Source organism: Notolepis coatsorum (genome assembly GCF_963971535.1).
Source record: "Notolepis coatsorum genome assembly, chromosome: 10".
NCBI classification, from domain to species: domain Eukaryota; kingdom Metazoa; phylum Chordata; class Actinopteri; order Aulopiformes; family Paralepididae; genus Notolepis; species Notolepis coatsorum.
This window is the reverse complement of record NC_140174.1, coordinates 29,285,745-29,304,953: the sequence shown is the minus strand read 5'-3', so window position 1 is coordinate 29,304,953 and position 19,209 is coordinate 29,285,745. Positions and strand designations below refer to the sequence as shown.

The window sequence follows — 19,209 nt, the reverse complement described above, 5'->3', positions numbered from 1 at the left end:
TGTAATACATGTGATCTGAAGAGTCTATGTGAGGGTATAGCACCTCGTATTCTACATGTTATCTGAAGCTCCTAGGGTAGCAGCTTGTATTCTGATGAATGAATGAATGAATGAAAACTTTATTTAACAGATTGCAGATTGGGTATACAATACAGTATGGCTCAATACACACAATTGTTAAGGGGATGCAGACCAGAGAAAGACGTGTGTCTTGTTTACATCAGGGTTCCCCATTTTCAATTCATAGTGACATTTATGACATACACAACATACATGTGATGACATCATGACATTTATGGCATGGGGACATACATGACATACAGGTATATAGTACTGTTACATTTGTGACATATACAATATGCAAATATACAGTACTGTTACCCATAGATCCTAACAGAGAGAATATATACATATGATGGGGAGGAGACTGTACATTAGGAGGGGGTGGGTGCGTGGGTGGGAGAAGAAATATACATACGGTGGGGAGAGAATATATACATACGGTGGGGAGGAGACTGTCTATTAGGATTTAGGAGGGGGTGGGGGGGTTTGGACATTTACGGTGGCCAGTTTCGAATGGCAGCCTCCCGTAGGTGCTCCTTAAGAGCGGTTTTGAATGTGGGCTACCAGTGGTGGTGAAAGAAGCAATTTCCACCCTACATTGTGGGGAGCGCTTTCAGTGTCTAGAAAAGCGCTATATAAAATGAATTATTATTATTATTACCGCTCCTCGTTCCAGCTTCGTTTTCTCCACGGGCCGGGGTCGTACAACGCCAGTCCCAGTGTCAAGATGTAGGAGAGACCCGTCCGAACACAGAGAACCAGTGGTGTTTCATAACTCAGAGGTGTTGCAGATATTGAGGAAAAACACAGAATTGTGTGGCTTTTTCTCTCCAGACGCACAGCGTTCCAAAAACGTCAGTTCTACAACATTTTAGTTTAAAAAAAATATATATATATTTTAGGTACACATGTAATGTTAAAATATGCTGCAAATAAAATGTTGTTTTTGGATACAATAAATATGTAGGCCTATCATTATTATATGTTACACTACACTGTAGGTAACGTTTCTAGGCCCTGCAAAAACCAAATAAACTGATACTACAAAATATACGTATAACTACAGTTCTGTATCGTAGTGGCTCTCGCTCGGCGTCACTCATGCACTGTCCTCGCACGTGCACGCGCACTGAATAAAAGACCACAATGTACCTTTATATCCCAATATTTGTCTGACCACACCCCTAACAGCTTCAATCAATCAATCAAATTTATTTGTATAGCACGTTTAAACATGACGCTTGTCAACCAAAGTGCTTCACATGGCTAAGCTAAGTACAAAGAAAAATATAAAATAAACAGAGAAATAAAATAAAATCAACGGATAGACAAAGGAAAAACAAAACAACACGTCAACAAGTACGGCAAAGCTTACCCATATAAGCAGTTGTGGGGCCACCCCCTCGCCTCCTTCTTCGCTTCAACCACAAGGAAATGCCTCGGTAGATCCCCACTTGACGAGGTTGTTAGTAGGAGAAAGTTGGAAAACAAGAGATACGTTGACATCATATCTTTATTTTCTCTCTCACTATATTCGAGAAAATACGGCGATATTGTCTTCGTACTGGAGTGTCTGTAGTGGAGTGGACTGTAGGACGCGCCGCTGTTGTGAGAAGCGGTGGGTTCCAGGTTGGTGAGTAATGTTTGCTTGCGAGCTCCACTTGTCTGTTAGTGCTATGGGGGCTAGCTGACAATGTTTACGAAAACCGGCCCCAGATTAGGGTCCTTTGTTCAGCCTTTAGGCGACGGCGGAGGACCTTGGTTTGAAGCCCATTATAGCAACTAGTGGGCCACACGACCAGTAACTGGTGATCCCAGGATCTCTGGACGCGTGGGTACTTCTCTGTCACCGTATAAGGCCCCGTCTTTCATATGCAAATGAGAGTATACCCTAAACGAGGAAATGTGAGCATGGATGATCGTTATCGGAAAATCCATGTTCAAGTCGGCTACAGCCCAGATGGGATTTGTACCGGCTCCGCCGGATGGTAAAATCACCGTTGTAAAACTGTGTTAACATCTCGTTTCTCTTCTCTCTTAAAAGGTGAGGAGGGTTTCAGAACGGCGGCCTGTCTAAGTGTGGCTTGTTATATCGTTGTGTATAAGTTCAGGTGATAGCTGCTTAGCTTGCGTGCTAGTTGTGGCCTAACTGTTAGCCAGTCAGCTGTTAGCTGCAGGCGCTAGTCTGTTGTGTCACCAGGCTAGGTAACGTTAGCTTGCTGCTATCGGCCGAGTGCGGCCGTTAGCTTAATGCTACACTGTTGAACGTTCTGAGACTATAACATGCTTAAACACTCTGACTACGACGTCATCTTTGACAGAGGATGTTAGTCGAACCTACCCTGGGGCCAGCCGGCGAGGACTGCGTCAACAAGGGAGACCGTAGCGGCGGGATGGAGCGGCGACGCTGCCCATGTCGACAACACAGGACGGCTGTGTTTACTACGGTGCCTTGTTAGAGACTGCAGTTTCGCTTGATCTGCGCTCACGGTAGGAAGGGTCCTGACCAGACCTTGAACACTTCTTCTTGCTTTCCCTTCTAAATGTTTTGTAAATAACGATGTTTTCCAAAACGAGTGTTGCTGCACTACATTTAGGATACGACGCGAGTTATGTGTGAATTGTCTTGTCACTGGTCTCCATGAAAATCGGGTTATTTGTTACAGATGTGAAAATGATCTGGTTTGTTGTGTTGAGACACATTGTGTGTTCATGTACCGTGTACTCACAACTAAGGGGGTTAAACTAACCTATAAAGCTATGCTTAGTGACATATGAGTAAAGAATGATTCTTTTCTCAGCCTGTAATGACAATGAACAGTGTGTTCACATATTAACAGGTTTACCTGTTTAACTGGCCGTATTAAGGGTAAAGTAGGAGGGGTGTTTTCCCCCCCGGTTCCCTGGGGACTTCTTCACCCTCCTCTCAGACATGTTGTTACACTATATTGTGTCACTGTGTGGTAGGGATACAATGTAACCCTTAGCTTAGTTGTTGGGGTTGTGCTAACCGCTTGAGAAACTATATTTTCCTAAAGAAAAGATTTTTTGGTCACTTTTTCGTGTGTGCTTAGCAAGGCCTGTGGCCGATACTAATCGAGAATTATGTATTCTCTCATTATGAAAAACGGCGTTCCTCTGTAGAGTGTTTTTGCCATTTTTTGTAGGTGATAAAGGGTTGTGTGTGTCGTGCGACCTACAACTGGGTTGGGTTGGCCACAGAAGCACATGTGTAAGTCTGGTACCGGGGCTCTTGAGAGGGCCCTCTCTATTCTGTGTTTTTTCCTTAGTAAAAATCAGATGGCAGGTTAGCACTGTGTGAAGCTGTTAGACGCTTCATGGAGCTGACTATGACTGCGTCATACTCTTTTTTGTCATTACATTGTATCATGGGTGTGGGGTCGTAAAGGGGTGAACTGGTAATCCTTTTCTCCCCTTCTTTGATGGGCAGGGGTTAAAACCTCCTGTCCTTCAAGGTTCCTGTCACGTTGCTGTTCGGCACGTTACAGGGTAAGAGGGGGGGGGGGGGGAGGGAGTTTCCTGGTCCCACGCCCTGGAATATTGGGCGTGTGCACCGCAGAAATTCCCCCGCCATAGAGTACGTCACTGTGCGCGTCTCTGTTGGTAGGACTTCCGTGTGCTGTTCGGGTCCATATGATGGATCTGTTTCGGGGGGTGGTCAGGGCTCCTCCTCACGAAGCTCCTATTCGGGCCTTCTGTGAGTTAGGATTCTCCTTCCATGTGAGGGAGCCTCCTCAGAGTACAGAGCCTCCTCCTCAGATTGTCAAGGTGAGTGGAACCTCAAGAAGGAGTCCTACTCTATTGTGTGTGTATTCGATTCAATTCGATTATTGAGTGTGTATGGGTTCAGTGCCTCCTCCCCGGAGAGCCCTATAACCAAACTTGTACATGGCTCAAGGTGCAATATATTCTTTTCAATCTGTACAGCTCGCGTGGGAAGTCTCTCTGGGGATTTCCGTCTCCTCTCTATGGGAGGGTGGTGGAATGTAAAAATGTAAACAATTTTTACCCCCGGCTGTGTAGACTGGGATACATGCTGTTGGTGCTTCCTTCTTTTCTATTAAAAAGGGTTGGAGTTAGGAAGCATCGCACCCCTCTTGTCGTTCCCCTGGGCGCCTTGGGGATTCAATGACAGGTCTAAATAGCCTGTTCATTGATGTGGTTGTGTCCCGACGCACGCATAGTGCTAGCTTGGGGTGTTCTGTTGAAGATCAGGCGAATGACTGGCACGCCTTGGTTGCTTGAGGTTAAAACAGCGTTTTTATAAAGCAACTGGGATGGAGGTTTTTCCTCTTCCGACGACCTGTTTTGGTTGTCGACGGATTCTCGTTCATATCTGGGGGATGATGACAGAATGGATCTGAACATATGTAGAGGGGTCTCACGCCCTGGGGGTGGGCCACCGGGCGCGGTTCGCACCGAACGTCTGGGTGGCGCCTTCTTTTCATGTTTAAGATCAACACGCATATCTGCCCCTTCTCCTGGAGTAGGCATGTCGGCGTGGTTAGGGCACGGGACTGGTTCTGGTCACGCTGGTCCAGATCAGTTAAACCCGTTGTCCGCCGGGGATGCAGATCTGCTGTTCTGGTACCCTGAGGGACTTGGGCTTTTTTCAGGGGGAAAAATGCCAGGTCGGTCCGGGTGTCACAGGGTTAAGCGCTATGGAGACCCTGGTTGGGTACATTTTGTACTCTGCACTGTCGTAATGGCTTACGGCCATGCCAACCTGTACACGCTCGATCTCGTCAGATCTCAGCCGCTACGCAGGTTGGTCCTGGTTAGTACTTGGTTGGGAGACTGCCTGGGAATACCAAGTACGGTGTGCTTGGGGCTGGTTCTCCATTCTTTTCGCTCCTCTCTCACGCATGGCGAAGAGGGGCCTGTTGGGGTGGTCTTTGACCTCCTCTGGTGACCCTGTGCTTCCCGTATCGCCGGGCCCGGTCCGAAGTAATGTTTCGTCGACCCGTAGGCCTGGGATAACCCTTTTTTGAAAACTGAAACACTTGTACTGCGGTATAGCCAGTGTATACCCGCAGGTGTGTTTTGGAGTTTTTTCTTGAGGGGTTATAGGAACAACCACCGCATTGGGTAACGACAAGGTGGTTGATTCCCTGGTGTGTTGGAGCAGTGTCAACTCCCGGGTTACCCGGTTGAGGGTGCCCCTGCACGTTCATGACGTCTGCCAATCATGTCAGCCTTCTCTGCCTCAACCCCTCTGGGTGGGTTTTTTTTTAAATGGAGGCTTGGTCATGCAACAACGCCAGCATACGCCCCTTCCGCCGGGGGGGCTGTTCTCAGCTGACTCCTTTGGCGCCTGTCTCGTCCGCAGTGCTCCAGGCTCAGGTTACAGCCTGTTGCCTGGTTTTCCCCGGTGCGCTGCCTGCTTCCGTTGGTTAACCTTTTTTGTGTGCTTACGGCCATGCTGACTGCCTATTCTGCAGGGTCAGTGTGCCAGGCGGTGTGCTATTGGGGGGAAAGGGCCCGCTCTTGGAGGGGTCTTATCCGAATACGCTGGCGATATGGGGGGCGGTGTCACTAAGTGACCGCCTGGTGGGGTCTTGATGCCTGGCGTCATTGACTTCCCCGGGCCCCCGTTTTCCAGGGGATCCAGTCCCTTCAGTGGGGCTGGGTCTTCCTTCGCGCTCCGCTGCTACGGCCTTGCCACAGGGTTGGGTTTGCCCTTGACCCCGTGATTCTGGGGGCAGTAACGAGGTTGTTCCCTCCGTTCCTTCCCGGGTGGCATGCGGGTTGTGCGTGTGTGTAGTCGTGGGGTCAGGCCACGGTCTGCTCACCCTGTGCGTTGAGTTGCTTGAGTGCCTCTTCGCACGGTCGGGTCCGTCGCCCTCCCGGGAACCTACAATAGGGGGGGTGCCCTCCATTAGGGGGGGTCGGGGGGGCTCGGTCCTCCCTGATCTGATGGTTGTGGGGGGCCTTCAGCGGGGTGTATTTGTCGGCCGATGGCTCTCGCTCTGCCTCCCTTGTGCATGAGTGACGCCGAGCGAGAGCCACTACGATACAGAACGTTAGGTTATGACTATAACCAAGTTATGTTAGTAGTGGTGACGCTCGGCGTCCGACGCCGCTGCAGCCCTTGATCTCGCCTTGTGGTGGAAGCTTGGGAAGGAGGCGAGGGGGTGGCCCCACCCCTGCTTATATGGGTAAGCTGATAGGGGTGTGGTCAGACAAATATTGGGATATAAAGGTACATTGTGGTCTTTTATTCAGTGCGTGTGCACGTGCGAGGACAGTGCATGAGTGACGCCGAGCGTCACCACTACTAACAGAACTTGGTTATAGTCATAACCTAACGATGTTTTTCCAACCCCTTCCCCTTGTAGCTCCGTTCTGAAGGGCCACTTCAAAACTAGGGGTAGAGCCAAGGGAAGGGAATTTGCTTTTAAATGTTTGAACGGCTTGGCACCGGGTTACCTCTCAGACCTGCTGGAACCCTATGTTCCTCCAAGGTCCCTCAGGTCCTCTGACCAGCTCCTCTTGGCCGTTCCAAACTCCAGGCTGAAGCTCAGGGGGGGACCGTGCTTTTGCAGTGGCAGCCCCAAAGCTCTGGAATGAGCTGCCACTGCATGTTAGGCAGGCCCCCACTCTGCAGGTGTTTAAATCACACCTCAAAACACATTTATATGCTCTGGCTTTTGTTCTTTAAACCGTTTTGGAGAGACTGGCCTTTTTTATGTGACACATTGTACTGTTTTTATTGTGTGCTTTTATTCAATTTTTATGTTTTATGTTTTATCCTATGTTTGTGGACTTGTACAGCACTTTGGTCAACTTTGTTGTTTTAAATGCTTTATAAATAAAGTGGATTGGATTGGATTGGATTGGAAGTGGGCCTTAATGATGCAACAGACTTTGCAGCACTATATCATGAGGGTATATGGAGTGTTTATGCAGTCATGTTTTATCTATCGCTAACAAATGAATCCCCAATGTACAGGGACAGTAAAGGACATTGTAATATTTCAAACAGTCATTAATGCAGTAACCAGTGGCTGCCACAGGGTTGTGCTGTTGATTCACATATGAGCTAACAAATACTATGGAAAATAAGTTTGTATCCAACCAGAGTGCAATAGTAATATACAATGTACAGGTGATTAAACTGGGTATAACATATATAAATTAGTACTATTGAGTAATAGTGCTAATCAGAGTTCGTACAGAGTTATATTAATATGTACAGTGATACAGGTATAAAGACACTATGGTAGTAAGTAAGTCATACTAACTTCCTGATGAATTGAAAATGGGGGACCCTGATGTAAACAAGACGAAAGTCTTTCTCTGGTCTGCATCCCCTTAACAATTGTGTGTATTGAGCTGTACTGTATTGTACCCATTCTGCAATCTGTTAATAAAGTTTTCAATCAATCAATCAATCAATCAATCAATCAATCAATCAATCAAACATGTCCAGCAACGTATAGTAAGAGCAGGTAAGGGATATGTACAGATATAGATATAGTATCTACAGATATGTAAAAGGATTATGTGCAGGTATGTACAGACAGATGTGGATATATATATAAGGTAAGAATGAATATATATATATGGTACAGCATTATTGTACATGCTATCATACAGAGTGATATGGGTTATGCAGGTGCATAAGTAGGTATATTCAGACAGATATGGATATATGTGGTGAATGAAAAACTCAGTCATATTATTATGATTCTTTATTGTGAATACTGGGGGATCTTTACATTTACAAATCATCATTGACAAGACAGGAAAACATATTAGCGGTAAGTTTACAATAAATAATCAATATCTTATCTATTTCACGAGTTCTTCGCGTGCTGTAAATGCTGTACATGTGGATTCAACACTCGATAATAGCAACACTGTTAATCATTATTTATGAATTGAACATGAGAAGAAAGCAGTATGAAACATGTTTATCATTACCCTTTGATATACAACCGTAGTGATCAAACTGTACATTGTATGATTAAAAGTATGATCTCCAACCACTGAGTGTCAACTTGTAACCGTCTTAGCTGATTTTCTTTTATTGTTTATTTTTATTTGTTGTGCCTATATGTATGAAATTGCTGCCTTGCTTTGTAAGCTCGTCGTCACGGTAAGAGCGGGTAACCTCGGTTTCTCACAAGTTGAAATAAAGGTTTGAAATGAAACTACAAAAAAAAACTTTGCTAGGCAGAAATCAGAATAACCAGACATTTTGTCGTGTTGCGAAGATCAAAAGCAATTTATAGATAGATAGAATAGTTTATTGATTTAGAATGGAATAACACATATACATTTGAACACAAGATGAACAGGTATACATATCACCATTTACCAATAGGATTAAAAAAAAAACACAATAAAGCCATAGGCTTGTTTCCATTGTGGTCCTTCTGTACTTTACTGTACGGTACAATAGACTTTTATTATTATATTATATATACTCAATCCCACTGCAATACTTCAACGGACTGAAACAATATTGCTCAGTCGCTTCAGTGTGATTACACACTGATAATCCAGTCCAACACAAACACACACAAAAGAACAACATCTACGCTAAGTACGACATTCCTCCGTATTAAGGAGATTCATATACAGTAGGTACACAGTTCAACTGCGTCAGTAAAATCTATTTGTCTCTATTATTAACTAATAATTTCCATTAATTTCTAACGTTACCTGTTTCACGTAATTACCTAATTTGGCGCAGACAAGACAAGCATGTAAGAAGAAGCATACTACAAAGCTCTCGTAGAGTAAATCTTCAGATATAAAATATGTACATATCACATACATTCTTGGGATATTGCACAGAATGACTTAAATGGGTCGTCAGAAATGAAGAAACATGTGGAAAATGTAGGTTGTGCGCGCACGTGTGTGTATGTGTGCATAAATTATGTGCTTGCCGGCTTGTGTGTGTGTGTGTGCACATGCACATGCATGCATGCAGGTGTACTTGTGTACGTGTGAGAGAAGGAGTTAACATTATATTACATTCACAGTTGTAGAAGAAAGGTGAGTTGGGGGTAGAGAGAGAGAGAGAGAGAGACCAAAACACCAAAGAAGAAGAAAACTAAACAAACAAACAAAACTGAAATTATTCATATCACAGACACACTGACATTACCCACTCTGATGGAGTGATCTGATGTGCCACACACACACACACACACACACATACACACACACACACACCTACACACACACACACACACACACACACACACACACACACACACACACACACACACACACACACACACACGAACACGCACATTCATGCACACACACAGACACACATGGGTCTATGAGCGGCAGCAGCCAACGGTCCTCATCTCTTTGTTGACGTACTCCTGCAACTGGAACTTAGACTCGTCTGACTCCTTCATCGTCCTGTGTTTCAGCTCTCTGATGGAGAGAGAGAGAGAGGGACAGAGAGAGAGAGAGAGAGGGGAGAGAGAGAGGGGAGAGACAGAGAGAGAGAGAGGGACAGAGAGAGATAGAGATAGAGAGAGAGAGACAGAGAGAGATAGAGAGAGAGAGAGGGGGGGAGACAGAGAGGGGGGAGAGAGAGACATAGAGAGAGAGATACATGAGAGAGAGAGAGAGAGAGAGAGAGAGACATAGAGAGAGAGGGGGGAGAGAGAGAGATACATGAGAGAGAGACATAGATAGAGAGAGAGGGGGAGAGAGAAAGAGAGAGGGGGGAGAGACATAGAGAGAAAGAGGGGGAGAGAGAGAGGCAGCGAGATACATAGAGAGAGAGTGTGTGTGTGAAGGTGGGAGGAGAGAGAGAGTACGTGAGAGAGGGTGCAAAAGAGTGATAGAGGGAGGGGATGAGAGGAGATTTAGAGAGGAAAAAGTGAGAAAAGTGGTGAAGCAGAAAACAAAACACCAGTTACTATTGGTGCCGTGCAGCATGTTGGACTAGTAATACTGCACATCATGTCACCAGAGTACAGCATGTTGGATTAGTAATACTGCACATCATGTCACCAGAGTGCAGCATGTTGGACTAGTAATACTGCACATCATGTCACCAGAGTACAGCATGTTGGACTAGTAATACTGCACATCATGTCACCAGAGTACAGCATGTTGGACTAGTAATACTGCACATCATGTCATTAGAGTACAGCATGTCACCAGAGTACAACATGTTGGACTAGTAATACTGCATATCATGTCACCAGAGTACAGCATGTTGGACTAGTAATACTGCACATCATGTCACCAGAGTACAGCATATTGGACTAGTAATACTGCATATGTCACCAGAGTACAGCAGGTCCTGTAGCAACATAAGAACACTCCCACATACTCTCGCACATGATGCTTTTGTGTTCTTTTGGGTCTGAGAATTTCCTCTCAGATATGAAACAGTAATCATGTGATCCATCACTGTATTTCACTGTATTCCTCTTTAATTGTTTTATTTGACTGGGGATCACTGTGGCTCAGGAGGTAGAGGGGTTGTCTGGTAATCGGAAGGGTCCAGGTTTGATTCTGGCTCCTCCCAGCAGCGTGTCGATGTGTCCTTGTCCCCCCTAATTGCTCCCGATGAGCAGATTGACACCTAGCATGCAGGGCCGGATTAACGACCGGGCCGTCCGGGCCGCGGCCCGTGGGCCTCTAGTGACGAGGGGCCTCCACAAATCGTCACTAGAGGCCCCAAATTATTATTACTATTTTTTTTACTTTTATTTTATTTTGTTTGGGGCCCCTCGTCACTAGAGGCCCCAAATATTTTTTTTTATTTTTTTTTACTTTTATTTTTACTTTTTTTGGAGGCCCCTCGTCACTAGAGGCCCCACATTTTATTTTTATTTGTTTTCTTATTTTGGAGATCGATGTCATACTGTGACACTGAAATGAAAACATATTTCATCAACTAAAATATTTAGTCAACAAAAATATTTCATCAACTAAAATATACAGTACGTCACACCCTGCCGTCTGCAAGTGGCTAATCTTAAGTATTTTTTCTCCTCTTCATAAGAGTTTGAGGTTTTCCGTTTGAGGTAAAAACAGCAATAAAAAGTCAAAACTTGCATCTCCACATCCCAGCCCTGACGCCTGAATACTTTTACCAACGGATTTCCAGTTCCGCGTTCGCGTTCTGCGCTCTGATTGGCCACTGACGTTTCTGGTAGAGCCAATCGTGTGACGCCTCTTTCTTTCACCGGTTAAGCTTAGGCACTCTTTCGAAGTTGGTTAAGGTTAGAGTTTGTCTTAGAGCAGGGCGATAGAACACCAGCCCTGATTCCATACTCTAACCTTAACCAACTTCGAAAGAGTCGCCTAAGAAACGTCAGTGGCCAATCAGATCGCAGAACGCGAACGCGGAACTGGAAATCCGTTGGTAAAAGAATAGTAGGTGAGATCTTCGTTCCCCAGAGGTAAGTCGGATAAATCTGGTCTGTCTATCTGTATGTCATGTATGTCATATATGTTATGATGAATTGAAAATGGGGGACCCTGATGTAAACAAGACAAACGTCTTTCTCTGGTCTGCATTCCCTTAACAATTGTGTGTATTGAGCCGTACTGTATTATTTGTACCCATGGGTACAGGGTAGGAGGGGTGGGTGGGTGGGGGACACTGTACAACTGTACAAGCAAAACTGTACATTGGAATATTGACAAAACCATACTTGGTCATTTACTGTACATTGGAGGGGGTTGTGTTAGGACATTTACAGGGGCCAGTTTCGAATTGCAGTCTCCCGTAGGTGTTTTTTGAGAGTGTTTTTGAAAGTGGGTAGTGATTCACATTCCTTTACAGCTTTGGGTAGGGCGTTCCACATTGATGTGGCATAATTGCTAAACGTGTTTAGTCCCTTGTTTGAGCCGAATCTGGGTTTAACATGATTTGTGGAGCTCCCTCTGGTGTTGTGATCGTGGTATTCACTGACCTTTGGGAAGTATTTTGACATGTACATGGGTACCTTGGTCGTGTAGTGTATATTGTAGACCAGGCCCATTGCAAGTTGCTGTACTCTGTCGTCTACTCTAAGCCATCCTAGGTTGTCAAAGTGGGCAGGGGTGATCAAAGTCCTTTTAGCTTGGCCCTCAGAGTCAGAGCCCACCACTTCTAATACTTCTATATATTTTTGTGACATATAAAAACGCCACTGTGCGTGCGTGCACGTGTATGTGTGTGTGGGGGGGCCTCCACAAGAATCTGGCCCAGGGGCCTCTGAAGTCTTAATCTGGCCTTGCTAGCATGGTCGCCTCTGCCGTCGGCGTGTGAATGTGTGAGTGAATGGGTGAATGTGAAGCATAACTTGTGAAGTGCTTTGGATAAAAAGCTGTTATATGAATGCAGTCCATCTAATATCATTCACTCCATCTTTACAGGAGACACACATGGTTGAGCCTATGTGGTCCTCATTTAAAACAATCTGAAAATCTTGCACAGTTAATGTTAAAAGTTAAAGGTAAGAATCTGTAATGCTGTCCAACAGCGCCCTCTAGGCCAGAAGCCACACTTTGTATTTTGCACTTTGTTCCCAGCTTTTGCTTTTGGTCTGACATGTGGGTTGGAGTTGTTCCATTTCATTTCAAACCTTTATTTCAACTTGCGAGACACTGAGGTTACCCTCATTTACAGAGACGACGAGCTAACTAAACAAGACATGGTCGTCGGCGAATTCATACACTATAACAAAATAAGAATAAAAAAAATAAAAATTTGAAATCTGTTAAGACGGCTACAAGTCAACACACGTGGTCAGAGATCATACTTTTAAATGCAGTGAGAGAAGGAAGAACCTCCAACTTCCACGTCAGCATCAAAGGAAAAAGCATTTATTTCCTAGTTCAGAGCAAACTGGAGGAACCCTTGAGTGGGGATAGGGATAGGGATAGCTATATAGTAACTTATTAAAGCCCTTATTGGTAAACAACCTGTTTATATCTCTTCACTGTTAGAATTTAGAATACTAAATTTAGAACACTGTTTCGGAATCTTAATTTTGTTAAGAATATAGGACAGGCATGGGGGCGGCTACGTGGCGTAGTGGGCAAGGCGCTCGCCACAAATACTGGAGACGCTGGGCTCGCCTGTTCGAGCCCAGCGCTCCACATTGCTTTCAGTTTAGCTGGTCGTCCGTACTAATACACATTGGCCGTATTAGGGGGTGGGAAACTGATGGGTGGGGATCGGGCGTTGTGGACAGTGACTCCTACAGGTCGGTTGGTGCGCCTGCGCAGTAGAATCAGGAAGTGTCGGGGGCAGCGTGAGCCTCCCACGCGTTACTCCTCGCCACTGAGAGATCGAGCTGCGCAGGTGAAAAGATGTGACTGCTGTTACCTCAAGTACCGGAGGGGACTTGTGCTATGTATGACTTAGTCCACATTGCAGCCGGCTTGTGGGAGGCAAGAAACAGCGTTTGTGACAGGGGAGGGTTGAATTGGATGATACGAAATTGGGATGGGAGAAAATATAGAAAATGGGAGAAAAAGTGGATAAAAAAAATAATAATATAGGACAGGCATATATAAGCATTATATGAGTCTGTACCTTTTCAGTCACTGCCTGAATCAAAGATTGTTAAATGATTGTGTATATTGTAGTGTGATGACTGAATAAACTACTACTACTACTACTACTACTACTACTACTACTACTACTACTACTACTACTACTACTACTACTACTACTACTACTACTACTACTACTACTACTACTACTACTACTACTACTACTGTTAGATAGGAATATTGGAACCTATTCAACTCGATCGAATGACTGGATGGTTCTTAGGGTCCCTCAAGTTTGTTCTGATCTAGGGATGTCAGCTTTTTCCTTTGATGCCTCTAACTCATGGAATGTCCTCCAACTCTCTCTGAAGTTGGAGGTTCTCCCTTCCCTTGGAATGTTTAAATGTATGATTTCAGACCATTGTGTGACTACCTGTAACTGTTTTAGCTGATCTTTTTCATTTATTTTAAACGTTTTTAAATTTTTACTCCGGTGTTTAATTGTCTGTGAATATTGCTTTTATTATGTATTGTTTACATTTGTACAATCATCGTTTCTGTAAATGAGGGAAACCTCAGAAGCTTACGATTTTAAATAAAGGTTGAAATTAAATTATACTGTGAATTTCTCCAGACATTTCTTGGCAGAGCCTGAGGTGTGGCCGGCAATAGCAACCCCCCCCCCCCCCCCCCCCCCCCCCCGCCCCCTATCCCCACTCAAGTCCAACCCACGCATCAGACCAACACTCAAAATATAAACAAAGTGCAGTAACCAAGACAACAGATGTTCTGCTCACTCACTTGGCCACAGCGGTGAAGGCCAGCTCCACGTTCAGACCAGACCTGGCACTCGTCTCCATGAAGGGCACGTCAAACTCCTGCACAGACACGGATACAAAGGGTCACGTAATGGAACTCAGAGGCTATGTAGTATAACCACACTCGTTGCTATTTACTAGGAATGCACCGATACGAATATCGGTCCGATACCGGGCTGAAATAGATTATCGCTATCAGAGAATTTCCCCTACAGATACTAAGATCCGATACCAAGAAACACATCTAATATGCCAGAAATCTAAAGAAAACTGACTTGATTGGCTGAATCTGTCTAATGGAGAAAAATCGCAATCACTTTTGTCTGAAATTACCAAGTCTGTACTGTTCATTCAAAGTAATGGATTGGATCAGTACTCTGTATAGGCCGATACCCAAAGCCCAGGTATTGTTATCGGAACTGAAAAAGTGGTATCGGTGTATTTACTCCTGGGTTAGTTGACCAACTCAGCCGGGCCATGAGAAGGCTGAGGGAGATCCATTATGACATGGATGTGGGTATTTATACCGTTAGCTGGGATATCTCGGTACTGTAACCGAGTGGATTTGGACCTGGGACCATAGGATCCACAGGTGGCCGCACTAACCAGCTGAGCTAACGGGTCAGAGCCGTTAGCAGGTCCTGGTTGTCTGTGACCGACTTGCTAGTTGTTTACAGTAGTATATAAAGTCAACGTACTTAATTTTAGATCTCTTTCTCTGTGCTGCCGCTCCATCAAAGATGAATACATTCCCCAGGCTTCCTCTCAAAACTCCCCCCCCCCCCCACGAACAGCTCTCTTACGCAAACATTACGGGAAATGCGCTTACCGTGTTCTCCAGAGTAATATGAATGGATGGAAGCGAATACGGACCAGCTAGCTTAGCTGTTGGCCAAAAACACCTCTCCCAGAGTTTTAAGTTAGGCTACCTGGTCCATATCCACTTCCATTACTTTGTGCTAAGCTAGGGCTAACCTGCAGCCGGATAGCTTTGTACTGAATACACAGAGAAAATTGGTTATCTATCTATTTGTCTGACTCTGGAGAAGACGGTAAAGCGTGTTTCCCATAATGTCGGCGTGTTCCTTTAAAGCAGGGGTGGCCAACCCGACCCGTGGCTCGCAAGCCGCATGTGGCTCTTTGCTCGTCAATGTGTGGCTCTTCCATCCCAAAAAAAAAAAAAAAAAAAAAAAATCAGCGGTACCTCCGGCTTGGTCTGTCGTAATACTAACACAATTGGCAGTGTTAGCGGGTGGGAAAAATTTAAATTATAATATTTTATTTTATTTTATTATTATTATAATTGTTTTATGTTACTCATTCCATAAGGACGTAGAATAAACATTTACAGATTTTTTTTTAAATGGTCCATTTGCATGTTCTTGGTATCTGAATCTAGGGACATCTATGGATCTCAGGGAATGTATTCCCAGTGTCAGAAATATTGTGTCTGTTACTAGGCTTGAGTAAATTGTAATGAACGAAAGGAGAATATCAATTTACTGTGAATAACACCATGCTAACACCATGATAAAATTTACCAGACCTGAAAAATCTAAGCAAATTAATAAAGGGAAGATGATTAAACAGAAGGTTTTGTAGATACAGTACTGAATTATGCCATATTCTTTATAATGTAAATTTCTCCACAATTTTTCATCATATTGCAACACAGTTCTTTGCTAGACGTTCACAGAAAAGACATTAGCAACTTCAGAGGCCAGAGGGTGAGACCTATATACACAGGAAGGGTGCCGTGACTGAAAAAAAGTTGAGAAACGCTGGTATATGGTGTGACTCTTTGTGGTACCACAGTAATTTTTGTGGCTCTTAGTCTCTGACTGGTTGGCCACCCCTGCTTTAAAGCAACAGCCACGTTTACATTTGCATCTGAACATGTAGCATCACAGTCAGAGTGTACAGGATGAGGTTTTGTTTTCTCTGTACGTGAACATCATCAAGGACCCCGGGGGCACTAGTCCCAACACACTCATCACCAAAGTCCATAAAGTCTCCAAACGGAGGCTTTTACTGCTAAACTGTCCGCTTCATATCCTCTTTAGTCTCAGTCCTTCGAGGATATTATTGCTAAACAGTCCATTTTACAGCCTCTTTAGTTTGAGTCATTTCAACAGAGGCTATTATTGCTAAACGATCCATTTCACCGCCTCTTTAGTTGTAGTCCTTTTCTCTCTCTTTCTTTTTTTACGTTCCCGTAAGCTTTATCTGTCTTCTGTGACGTCCTCACTGTCCTCCGGGCCTGTGTCCTCCAGGACCCTCATGCCCTCCAGTCGGTGGTACCGGCGGTCGTCGCACGCCTGAGCTTACGTGAGCACCGTTGCGAAGTTCGTAGTTGGGCTCAGAATCGGAATCGGAATCAGTTTTTATGTAGTATAAAAAGAAAGCAATACAAATCATATGCATTGATCTTTTTGTGAACGATTCTTTTTCATCTGAGCGACCACCTTGCAAGTTTGCTACACATGTCGATCATATTCGACAGCTGTCTGTGATGAATAGAATAGAATAGAAATACTTTTATTATCCAGAGGGAAACTTGACACTGCAAATCACTCAACATTAAACATTTAGACAGAACAGGTCACGAATAAGAATAACAAAACAAATCAAATTGCCTAAGATAAGAATAGTATAAAATAGAATAAAAATTTAATAAAATATACAGTAAATAAATACAGTAAAAATATACTGAAGTCTACAGTAGGTGTAATATGGCACAGTGCTGTTTCAAAAGTAAGAGTCCAGGAATATGGTAACTGTCACTCTGTGCTCAGTGATGCAGTGAGGCACAGTGATGCATTGTATAGTATGATGGCTGTTGGAATGAAGGACTTCCTGTGCCGTTCAGTGCTGCATTTAGGTAGTGTGAGCCTAGCACTGAACATGCTCCTCCTGTCAGCCAAGTCTGTGTATAGTGGGTGGGAGTTGTCTCTCCAGGTATGTTCTGAATCTCCTAGTGGCCCAACACCAGTGCTACACATTCCTTCTCTGTGGCGTGACACCTCTGCGGAGTGACCGTCTGGAATTCGTCAGAGAGGACGAGTTAGCGAGCTCACCTCATCTATTCCAAACCATAACAACATTAATGGCTTCCATAAATGCATAATGGCACCCGCTAGTGAATACACCCCCCAAACAATGTGTGTGTGTGTGTGTGTGTGTGTGTGTGTGTGTGTGTGTGTGTGTGTGTGTGTGTGTGTGTGTGTGTGTGTGTGTGTGTGTGTGTGTGTGTGTGTGTGTGTGTGTGTGTGTGTGTCAAATGATGCTTCTTGTGTCCTTGAATGCCCTTAAACATCTTAATCTTAGGGGTTATTGTTGTTTTGTCATCAAAATGAATCGAATAACAACAGTAAACTAAACATTACAACATTAACAACTAAGCAACTAAACAACTAAACAATGTTAATAAATAAACAACATTTAAATAAAATAGAATACTCTGGAACCCTCGAGCAGGGAAATAATAATGTGTTGGAGGGACAGCTACTTTGGGCAGCCCCGAAGTAGTGGATTGAAATAAAACTTTTAAAATGTGGTAGTTCTATTACATCATTATACACTCACCTTGGCCAGTTTCTCTCCCTCCTCTCTCTTCACCACTCTCTCATGTGTGGAGTCGGCCTGGAACAAGTAGGACAGGACACTCACACCATCGACTCAGCTATTCATACATTAAATGCGGCCAACAAATCACCGGTAGACCCCTCCCTGCCAGTGAGACTGTCCAGCATCGACAGTGTCTGAGGACGGCATGCAGTGCTGTCAAGGACACCTAAATCAAATCAAATCAAATTTATTTGTAAGGCCCGACAACACACGTTAATGTCCCCATGGGCCGGACACGTCTTCTTTAAACAAGTCAAGAAGAAACATAACAATAAGTCAAGAACAAAACAAGTACACCATAAGGTCCAACTATTTTAAAATAAATGCAAAATAAATGAATGAATGCAAACACTCCCAGACATACCCCACGCGAAGGTAAGGAAAAACTCACTAAAACCTAACAATAGGGAAAAAATGCACCACAGGCAGTGTGGAGGAGAGAAACCTTAGAAGGGCCATTCAAGGGGGGATCTCCCTTCTTAGATGTCGGTGATAGTAGTGTTGCAGACTGACAGTTGGTAAGCATGCACTCATGTGTGTAGTGAAACACAGATGAGTGCATGCAATAGCAACTGAACATTTTGAAACATTAAAGATAGAGCTGATAGCAAATCTATTTGAGGCACAGGGGCGACGCAAAGAGGGTCGCGTCCGCCCCGTCTTAATCACGGGATGTTCAACACTCCGGTCATCGCTCCGAGACAGCCTTAGACAGGGAGATAGGGTGCGGCGCAGAGAGGGTTGCAACCTCCCCGACATCATCGCGGGACGTCCAGTACTCCGGTCATCACCGCTCACCCCAACCACAGACTGTCCACCACCTCTCTCTCTCTCTTCTCTCTCTCTCTCTCTCTCTCTCTCTCTCTCTCTCTCTCTCTCTCTCTCTCTCTCTCTCTCTCTCTCTCTCCCGAAGCATGCAATAGGTTGATCAGGAGAAACGGCGCCCGGAGACGACAGACGAGAGCAAAGTGCTGCGACGTGCGCGCGTCCCGTGCACGGGCGTGACGGCCCATATGAGGGCTGTCGAACGTTAACACATTGAGTGCCACGCCCCTTTGACCATATATGGGCTAGAGTGCCAGCACTGAAGTCAATGGGAGGTCGGGGAAATTTGCGAAGGCTTAAACTATATCTTGAATTATGGCTATGGGTCTAAAACACCCCTCGCTTATCAATGACTTGCTTGCAGTCAACATTTATG

The 19,209-nt window shown here is 44.6% G+C and overlaps 1 protein-coding gene across 2 annotated transcripts in view; it reads right to left on the bottom strand.

Moving 5' to 3' along the window:
- Positions 1–7,799: 7,799 nt before the first annotated feature.
- The window catches only part of rab26 (RAB26, member RAS oncogene family), a 471,946-nt gene continuing 460,536 nt past the window's right edge, over positions 7,800–19,209 (bottom strand). For both annotated transcript variants that reach the window (XM_084323367.1, XM_084323368.1), the window contains 3 exons: positions 17,967–18,023; positions 14,365–14,441; positions 7,800–9,486 (listed from right to left, as the gene is read on the bottom strand). In XM_084323367.1, coding sequence (XP_084179493.1) covers positions 9,384–9,486; positions 14,365–14,441; positions 17,967–18,023 — 237 coding nt within the window. In that variant the 3' untranslated portion in view covers positions 7,800–9,383. The remainder of the gene's footprint in view (positions 9,487–14,364; positions 14,442–17,966; positions 18,024–19,209) is intronic.